The sequence below is a fragment of the Cotesia glomerata genome, linkage group LG6, assembly GCF_020080835.1.
Source record: "Cotesia glomerata isolate CgM1 linkage group LG6, MPM_Cglom_v2.3, whole genome shotgun sequence".
Taxonomy (NCBI): Eukaryota; Metazoa; Arthropoda; class Insecta; order Hymenoptera; family Braconidae; genus Cotesia; species Cotesia glomerata.
Window position 1 is genome coordinate 5,772,989 of NC_058163.1, and position 10,365 is coordinate 5,783,353.

The window sequence follows — 10,365 nt, forward strand, 5'->3', positions numbered from 1 at the left end:
ATTCGTTCGTTACAATTTTCAGTAGGCCAATTTAAAGAGTGTTGAAGATCTAAGTTAGTATTAAAGTCGTCTCTTTTATCTATAAAAGCGTTTCTCAAATAAGGGCTAATACAAACGTTATACTTTAAGTCGAACAAATCTTTAATACTTGATGGATAAGCATATTCTTGTTTTGTTGATGCTGATGTATATCACCCTGTATTTCAGGACTTACAATAAATACTAACAGTATCGAAACAACAAACATAACTCGCATCGAAAGACTATATAGAGGGGTCATTATCCCAACACTTACGATAAATCTTAAAATGTCTAAAAAACTATTACCATACTCAGGGTCATTATCGACATCAGCAGCATCAAAATTGTTGAGATTATTTATCTTATTAATAATTATTATAGTATAAGTGTTAGAAATAACTACTCAGGTATTGTTTAATTATTGTTTATTGATACAAAAGGAAAAATAAGTATATTAATTAATATTAAATTAGCTACACACTGAATTTAACTAAACAAACAATATTAAACGAGGTTAAACTGACAGAAAAAATAATGTTAAATTATTTGCAATAAAGTGACTCTAAATCTGGACAATTGACACTTGATGGTGAAAGAGTTCAGCTCGACTAACTATAACAGAAAAATTATTAGTTACATCTAGCACTCTCAGTACTCAGTATACTCCCACTACTTCATTAAGGGTCAAGGGGTAGTGGAAACATTACCAGGTATACTGAATACAGGACTTTACAGTGAACTGTATACTATACAGACATGTATACATATTTAGGTATACTAAGTACAGTGACGTTGTCCTGTACAACTTTTCTCTAAAATAAATCTAAATATTAATTCTAACAATAAGATATTAATAGGACAAAAAAGCTAACTATTAAAACATTTGATATCGAGGTGTACTGACTATTTTTAATTGACTTTTGGACGCCATTCTTGTGAGATAATATTAACAGCTCATTCTGAGCGTTTGGATCGACAATATCAACTGATTCATAACCAGGCGTAGAAATAAACTTTACATTTAAGCAGATGTCGTGTGTACCGTTGATTAAGGAATTCAAAGCGGATAATGATACATTATTAGCATAATTACCAACTCTCTTGACGTTAACTACCGAAGAGACGTTCAGAGCTGAGAATAATGTTGCAAAATAACTGAAGAACGAAAATGGTAAACTGTTACGGACGTTCTCTAATTTGACAGTTTCGTTGTGAAACTGTTTTTTTTTTTTTTTTGAAGATGATTCTATGACGGCGCTGACTGGGTAGTCGTCAAGATGTTTAGTTTTTTCAAACTTCAAGCTGAGACACAATTTTGACTCTAAAAACGAATAATACTGATCAATATTATTTATAAAATATAAAAACAATGATTAATTACCGTTTTCGTATGGCCGCTTATAAAGTGTAGATCGTTTATTTTCATTTTGATCTTGATAAGACTTGGAGATTGGTCGCGTGTGAGGAACTTCTTTCCAGGGCAGGGAAGCACGTTTTGAAAACGGATTTACTGTGTATATCATCGTATTCGTACCATCAATTGATTTCCCAGGCTTGAAGCAGATGTAGAAAGCCGCCAATTGATCCATTTTCCTCAAAATTTCGAGAACTTTCCGTCCGTCATCATCACAATTGACTTCACTGTAGCGAACAACGAAGAAAATTGAGTCGATGCTCCATGTAGACAGAGTTGCGAATTCCTGGAGAGTTGTTTTTAGTTTCTTTACTGAATGCACCGCCAACACATATGTCGGATATCTTGGATTAAAGTACGGTTCGATAATTTTAGCTTTAAAGCCTTCACTGATCACGAGAACTGGAAAGTCGGCCATTTCTTTATAAACGATGTCACTCAAATCATCGCTGATGGCTATTGGGTTAAGTCTATCAGCAAAACACGATTTCAGTATATTTTTCTGTCAATAAAAAAGAATTCAGTATCGATTGGTCTTATTACTCACTTTGAGTAATTACTTACCACTTGAGCAGCAAGTTCTGATGGAAGAGATGCACTTGAAATGGATATTTTGTCTAATGTATTTATCACAAACAATAACCAAATCATTTTTTTTACTAACTCCATCGAAGCACAACAGTTTCCGGCAATAGTCTGATAACAATACTGGTTGTTCAATGCCAGCTATTATTTGTTATACTATTGGTTTCCAGCAGCAAGTGAAAATGAAAAGCATCAAAACACATAAACATGCATTTTATTTTTTTATCTGATGACATGAAAATATCTTGCTCTTTCTAGAGTAGTAATTTATTAGTTGCAAACGGTGTCATCGATTGTTTCAAGATTACGAACATATGAAAAACTGACACTTACAGTTATTGCAAAAAAATAGCATTGTTAGTATCGAAACGTAGTCGACAAGTAATTGGCATAAACAAATAATATACAGGATACAATATCATTACCTGCATAAACTGAGCTTGCATGCTTGGGAAATAATAATGATAAGTAGACACTTTTACAAATAGATAAATTTATTTAATTGAACATTTCGTGAAGCAATTTTTTATTGGAGTATTCAAAATTAAAAAATAAAATTTTTCGGTAAGGAGTTGAGAATATTAATGAGAGAAATCAATCCAGAAACTCTACTGACCGAATCCAAACCAAAAATTATAAATTATCGTTGAAAAAAGGATAGATGAGAATATTGGTGATAGCTTGAATACATGATTTTGTCGGAATAAAATATTTTGCGTATTCATATTTTTCCCTCTATTTTATTGAAGTCTAACACCAAATATAAAGAAAGGTTTTCTAATTAAAAAAATTTTCTTTAAAATTACCGTTAAATTTGGGGTAATCGTTGGACACATTGCACAGCCTTCTCATTTCTGTCGGTAAATAAAATAATTATTGTGTTTTATTTTCAACACATTTTAACGTAGTCTACAGTAAATTTTATTGTTTTTTATACTTTTTATCTAGTATACCATAAAATATATAGATTGTTTTGTAATTTATAATAAAAAAAAATGGCAATAAATTACGAACTCTATCAAGTCCCACGATTACAGTGGACTTAAACGTAATTTTGAAAGAAATTTCGAACTAACTATTATTTTCTGAAGCCCGGTTGGCATATGATTATTGAGAAAGTAAGATAATTTTTCTGATATTTTTATTTTCTTGAATTTCTTCTCAAATTGATCCATATTGTTAAAAAATCATGTCATAAACGGCTTTATCGATCAACTCCAAAAACTAATCAGCTCTTAACCTTGAAAAACAACGTCGATCGCTGCTAGTCCGGTCAAAATCGATTGATTCGTTCGAGAGATATCGAAAAGGAAAGAAAACCGAAAAAAGTGTTTTTTCGAAATTACTCCGAAATTTACAGTTCAATCAATTTAAACTTAAGGATTCATTATGGGAGTTAAAAAACTGCAGCGAATGCCGCCAACCGCGTAAAAATCGGTTCATTCGTTCCAAAGTTACTGCGGTTTGAAAATTCAAAAAATAGTGTTTTATCAAACTTCTATCAGACTTTTTAGATCGAAAACCTCAAAAGCATAAAAAAGCTATCTTTTTGAGATCGGAGAGCTGAAAACAACACATAAATTGTATAACGGCATAAGTGCAATTTTAAGCGCCCAGGTATGGAATTAGCGGGAAGTTGCAGGGATGGCCTTCAGGGTCAACCGTTTTCCTAATGTTTTTTAACTTCCCGCTAAGAAAATTGAAAATTTCCAAAAATCGGGAAGTTATTGGTTTCACCCCGTTTTTCGAAAATCGAGTTCTCATCATATCTCGACGTTTTGAGGTCTTAAGAAGCTTCCTTGAATGTTTCCGCGATGATGTCCGTATGTCTGTGTGTGTGTGTGTGTGTGTGTGTGTGTGTGTGTGTGTGTGTGTGTGTGTGTGTGTGTGTGTGTGTGTGTGTGTGTGTGTGTGTGTGTATGTGTGTGTGACCCTCTTATAACTTTTAAACGGCTTGACCAATTTCTTCGCGGTTGGTGCTATTCGAAAGGGCTTGACCAAACTTAGATTTTGAATATACTTTGGACCGATTCGAACCGGTAGATTTTGAGAAATCTCAAAAAAACTACAAAAAAAATTTATTGAAATGTTTTTTTTTAATAACTTTTAAACGGCTTTACCAATCGATTCCAAAAACTAATCAGCTCTTAACATCAAAAAACCACGTCGATCCCTGCCAGCCCGGTCAAAATCGGTTGATTCGTTCGTGAGTTATCGTTGTCGAAAGAAAACCGAAAAATGTGTTTTTTCGGAATCACTCTGAAATTCCTAGTTCGATTAATTCATACCCAAAGATTCTTTATAAGGATTTGAAAACTGCGTTGAATGCTATCAACTGCGTGAAAATTGGTTCATTCATTCAAAAGTTATTGCGGTTTAAAAATTCAAAAAGTTGTGTTTTATTAAACTGCTATTAGAGTTTTGAGCTCGAAGAGCTCAAAATGACACAAAAATCATATTTTGAGCTTGAAGAGCTCAAAAACGTAATGTGTAATTTTAAACGCTTAAGTACCAAATGAGCGGGAAGTTGCACGGATGGCCTTGAGGGTCAACCGTCGTCCTAAATTTTTATTTTCAACCGACAATAATCTTTGTTTGTTGAATTCAAGAAATTTCAGTTTTATTTAATCTAAAGACTTTTCAAATCAAATTTTTGTTAATTGTCTACATTGTTTTTTTTTTATTTAATGGCTGCCCCCCCCCCTCCCCCGACCAGCAGCACTCACTTCGCTCGTTCCGCAAATGTCGGGGGCAGGCATTAATTTTTTTCGATGCAGTACATTAAATATTTTTCGTACTTTCGACCGGCTATAAAGAAAAAAATAGTACACACCACACGGGCAGAAGTTTGAGAGCTCAAAACTGCGCGCCGGCTACGCCTTGGGCATCATGGCACGCAGTGCAGAAATCTCAAACTTTCTGCCCTAAGTAGTATAATATACTATAACTTGATACTTTTTAATTCAAAAATTCAGGCAGAAGATTTATATTTCATTGCAATCAAAAAAAAAAAAAAGAAAAACATTGTTATTACCTTAGTAATAATAAGACCATTAATTGTGATTGATTTGTTCGTGAGATATCGTTGATGAAAAAAATCGAAAAAAAGTGATTTTTTTAAGCAACTTCTAAATTTTGTCCAGATTACTTAGCGATTAAGAAATAATCTTTTTGTACTAAAAAAAAAATTCGTCAATTACCGTGAACCACATCAAAATTGGTTAAATCACATATCATTACAACTACTAAATTCTTGAGCTCAATGAGCTTGAAAAAGTATACAAGTTGTATTTTTGAGCTCGAAGAGTTCAAAACTTTTGAATAAACAACTTACCGAGTGTTTTGAATTCGTACATAGCTGGAAGCTCCAGGGATAACCTGCAAGGTTAATTGTTTCTCAGATTTTTTTATGCTTTTCAATAGAACTCTTTATTTATTTTAATAAACAGTAAATAGTATATAAACATATAAAATAGTAAATTGATAAGTGAGCAAGACCAAGATCAGGACTGAATATGCAAGACTCAAACCAAGACCAAGATTATAAGTATTTTAGCAAGATCAAGGCCGTACAAGCAAGACAGAGACCGTTACCAAGATGGTTTGGACTTGTTCTTGGTTTTGGTCTTGCTTTGCTCAACAATACCTTGAGGTTGACATTGGTTACTTAATTCTAAATTTTTTTAATATTTCTTGAGGTTAAGTAAAGAAATATATTGTATTGAAGATAAACAGAAGCTTGTAATAATTGCAAAATGCGATGAAATGGTTATTCATCACATTTTATGTAAGAAACTAACAAAAATTAAAGTAATTATTATATACCTTTCTCGAAAAGTTAGTACAGCAGAAAAACACCAGGATACATCGAAAATCTGAAGACATATATAAAAAATTTATATGTGTATAAAAATTTAAAACATCCGAGCCAATACATATTTATAAATTTAAATTTCTCTTTCACTTGCTAGAAATGTATAAGATAAGGTTATTGATATTTTCTAATAATTTCATCTTGATCAACGTATGAGAAAATGTGTGGAGCACTTAACAAAATAGACGCTGAACTTGCTGCTGTAAATAGGAAAATTGCCCAAAGAAGCATACGATCAAATACTTTTGCAACATATCTCCAGTCTTCTCTTGTCTGAAAATAAATAAGCATTTGATTAATATTTTACAATAACTGAAACAAAATCTATTAATTTCAAATTTTAATCAAAACAATAAAACTTTACTTACTTGGATGTATAAATCCTCATTTTTTAAATGCTCTGCTAAAAAATCGACAGCTTGAATGGTCTCTCTAATCATCGGATGCTCCAGATCTCTGCCCAATTCCGACTGCCTTCTATTGACAACTGTTTCATAAATATCATCACTGTCATTGTAAGTATAGGTATTCGGGATGTTATTGGGCAGATGACTCTGACTGACGTTACAACTCGGATGATGATGGTTTTGCAAGTGAATGTTATTCATTTCAATCAGCTCCATAGCTTTCAGTTGATTATTCCTAGATTCACTGAACGCAGCTGCATGCTCTGCCGAAATAGGAACCACATTTTTATCCGTTCTCTTATTATATTTGCTGTTGCCTCGCTCCATCATCCAACGGAGTCGCGTTTTCTTCGGCCTTTTCATGAATAATATAGTCGGTAAATATTTCAAAAAAACTAGACGCATCCAGCACGGCATTCGGTGAGTCTTTGGTCCACGGAAATTCCAGTTGATGACTATCACAGTCATTGAAATAACGAACAGGTTCATTAAAAATATGAATAATAGGTATTTGGCAATTAACGGAAGCACTAAAGACGTTGGCGGTAAAATTTTACTGACTAATAATAAGAACAAAACAAGCGACAAGAGTATACTAATGCCCAAAGTGACTTTTTCACCAGCTTCCGCTGGTAAATAAAACTCTCCAATAACCAAAAATGATACCATTATTATGGGCACTATCAAATTAACTGTATAGAACAACGTTTTCCGGCGAATCGTTATGTAAAATGTGATGTCAGTCTCTGTTGGAGCATTGGGTTCTGAATATACATTCAAATATGCTGGCAATTCAATGATATCCCAGGTACCACTTTTGCTGTAGTCTGACAGTGATACATAATTTTTATCGTCTAATAATCCCAGTGAGACTTGATCACCATTATAAATCCATGAGCCAAATTTCATTAAGCATGTTTGTTGATCAAAAGGAAAATAAGTAACATCTATTGTGCATGAACTTTGATAAAGAGCTGGCGGTACCCATTGTATATTTCCGTCTGCAAATATGATGATGTTGCTTTTGTAACGTACTTCATACTTCCCATCGGCACTGTAATAAAAAATTGTTAAAATACGTATAATAATTTAATGTGAATTACGATATTGATTACATCATTTTCGTGACATTATTAATTATTCACAAACTGCAGAAGTTTATTTATAAATTAAAAAATTACTTATTGAAAAGAACGATATCAGGTTTCCAAATCTTGTCGGGTGGTATTCTTAATTTTTGTATTCCTTGGTAATCACTGGGATCCCATTGTAACTGATAGTCGTGCCAATGAAGTTCCAACCAGACATTGGATTTCATCACTTGATTTTTTTCATCCTAAAAAAAATTTTCATTCAGAAAGAATTAAGTTGCAAACAAATATTTACTTGAGTAGTTTTTCAAATTTATAGGGGTTTTTTTCATTTATTATAAAAAAAACATACGAAATGATAGTTGAAAAACACGTCATTTAAAATCATTACATTGGGATTCAAAATTAAGATGGTAATTTTTAACTTCCCGCTAAGAAAATCGAAGATTTTCAAAAATCGAGAAGTTATTGTTTTCACCCCGTTTTGCAAAAATCGAGTTTTCATCAGATCTCGACGTTTGAAGGTCATAGGAAGCTTCCCTGACTATCCCCGCGAGGTTGTCACGGTGTCTGTCTGTATGTATGTGTGTGTGTGTGTGAGTGTGTGTGTGTGTGTGTGTGTGTGTGTGTGTGTGTGTGTGTGTGTGTGTGTGTGTGTGTGTGTGTGTGTGTGTGTGTGTGTGAAAGTATGTGAACCGCTTATAACTTTTGAACGGCTTGACCGATTTCATCGCGGTTGGTGCCATTCGAAAGAACTTGACCAAACTTAGATTTTGAAAACTATTTGGACCGATTCAGATCAATAGATTTTGAGAAATCTTCAAAAAACTGAAAAAAAAATTTTTTTCAAATGTGGTTTTTTTGGAATAACTTTTAAACGGCTCGAAGATTCAATTCCAAAAACTAATCAGCTCTTAACCTCAAAAAACTACGTCGATCGCCACCAGTCCGGTCAAAATCGGTTGATTCATTCGAGAGATATCGTGAACGAGAGAAAACCGAAAAAAGTGTTTTTTCGGAATAACTCCAAAATTCCTAGCGCGATCAATTCAAAATTTGAGATTCTTTGTGAGGCTTGAAAAACTGCGTCGAATGCTTTTAACCGCGTAAAAATCGGTTTATTCATTCAAAAGTTATTGTGGTTTAAAAATTCAAAAAATAGTGTCTTATCAAATCTCTATCAGACTTTTGAGCTCGAAGAGCTTTAAAGGATAGGAAAGCAATCTCTTTGAGCTCGGAAAGCTCAAAATAACCCATAAATTGTATTTCTGAGCTCGAAGAGCTCAAAAACGTCATTGGTGCAATTTTAAGCGCCTAAGTATGGAATTAGCGGGAAGTTGCAGGGATGGCCTTCAGGGTCAACCGTTTTCCTAATTTTTTTTTTTTTTCTTGTAAAATTTTTGAGCAATTGAATTTTGATTATATACAATTTTTGGAGATTGAAAAGCGCGTCAATTTTTTTTGATTCCATCAAAATCAAATTTATTTTTTTTAAAGATTTTTGGACTTTTATTTTCATTTTTTGATAACTAATCGAATTTATTCAATAACAAAATATACTGTAACAAAATATCGATTAGCCGTTTAAAAATAAACAAACTAAAATTTCCTTATTTACTTCCTATCAAACGTGTCTTATTTTGCGCATGCACGTGTGGACTTCCAATCCACCAGAATTTGATGACTCATTTCACCCTAATGTAATTTTTCTCTCTTCTCGAATCACCGAAAAAATCAATATGCAACTAACTATAACTTTACATTAATCACACTTCACTGCCATATTGAATTTTCATTTTCCTCAAAATCTCAAATTAATTTACACAAAAATTTTTATTAATATTTAAAATTTCATAGCATTAAAAAAAATGTATTCGTAGTTGTCAAAATTTTATAATTTTTCAAACAAATTTTTAAACACTTACTACGTTAATAAGTTGTACGAACGTCAGTCCAAAGTTCACGTGAACTTTATCGGTCATATTTCGGGTCGGCCGTATGTATTTATTGTATCCTCTGAACAAATCTCGGACCAACCTTTCTTCATCCTCCGTGCAAAAACCTGAACAACAGAACAGAATTTTTTTAGAAAACGCCACGAAATATTCTTTAAAACTTAGTGATTTTTAATTAATTTTCTTACTCACAAGCACAAAAAAAACCAAAAATTATAAACAAATATAAAAAATGATACGAGCACATGATGAACGAAAGAAGGCTATAGGCAGACTGGATCTTTTCTTTTGTCGGAAAAATTTTAGGGGAAGTTAGATGAAATAAAAAAAAAAAATAAGGGGAACTACCCTTACGAAATCTAGATGCTGTACCACAATCCCATTATATAATACATGTGTGCGTGTTGTCTTATATTTAAGCTATCCTGTTTTTCATCTATACTATATTTCCATTTTCTTTTCCCTCGTTATATTCCAAGATAAACAAAGTGCTTTTTATATTTTCATCTGATTCACCAAGTTTAAATTCTCTGAGATAATTCTGACGCGATAAAATCATTTTAGTAATCATAAAGTTTTATACTTATTCATCTCAACACTTTAACATAGAAAATTAATTTTATTTTATAAGTAATAAATTATTACTAACAAAGCATCAACGAAAACTTTTTTTCTAGTTTCATTGATAGCATACTCGGAAAAATTCAAATAATAAAATTAGACTTTTAAAATTAATTTATAACTTTTTTAGTTATATTTAATTACATAAATAATTTTTTGTACTAATAAATAAGTGAGACTAAGAATTATAAAAAATTTTAAAATCGAAATTGTCAACAGTGAAAAAATATTTATCTGAATTAAAATGTTTTTCTTCTTGGAAACTCTCTTGGGCCAAGGCAGTTTTTTCGAGTTAAGATAAAGCTTTTATTTCTGTGCGGGAAAACGTCAAGACAAATAATAAAAAAAAATTGCAATAAAAAGAACCCACCCTCGTGGAAAGTAGATATATCTCACT

At 32.3% G+C, this 10,365-nt stretch overlaps 1 protein-coding gene across 1 annotated transcript; it reads right to left on the minus strand.

The window, feature by feature from the left end:
- Positions 1 to 5,928: 5,928 nt before the first annotated feature.
- On the minus strand, positions 5,929 to 9,615 carry LOC123266779 (acetylcholine receptor subunit beta-like 1). Its single transcript, XM_044731181.1, has 5 exons — positions 9,540 to 9,615; positions 9,318 to 9,454; positions 7,483 to 7,637; positions 6,263 to 7,355; positions 5,929 to 6,167 (listed from the first exon to the last, which is right to left on the minus strand). The coding sequence occupies exons 1-5, from the start codon at positions 9,592 to 9,594 to the stop codon at positions 6,009 to 6,011; spliced, it is 1,599 nt and encodes a 532-aa protein (XP_044587116.1). The 5' UTR covers positions 9,595 to 9,615; the 3' UTR covers positions 5,929 to 6,008.
- Between the last annotated feature and the right edge of the window lie 750 nt (positions 9,616 to 10,365).

Excerpts from the sequence above, each read along its gene's own strand:
- LOC123266779 (XM_044731181.1), bottom strand. The coding sequence starts at position 9,594 with ATGTGCTCGTATCATTTTTTATATTTGTTTATAATTTTTGGTTTTTTT. Across the intron at positions 9,455-9,539 it reads TTTTGGTTTTTTTTGTGCTT|GTTTTTGCACGGAGGATGAA; the intron begins GTGAGTAAGAAA and ends TCTGTTGTTCAG. Across the intron at positions 6,168-6,262 it reads ATGAGGATTTATACATCCAA|ACAAGAGAAGACTGGAGATA; the intron begins GTAAGTAAAGTT and ends ATTTATTTTCAG.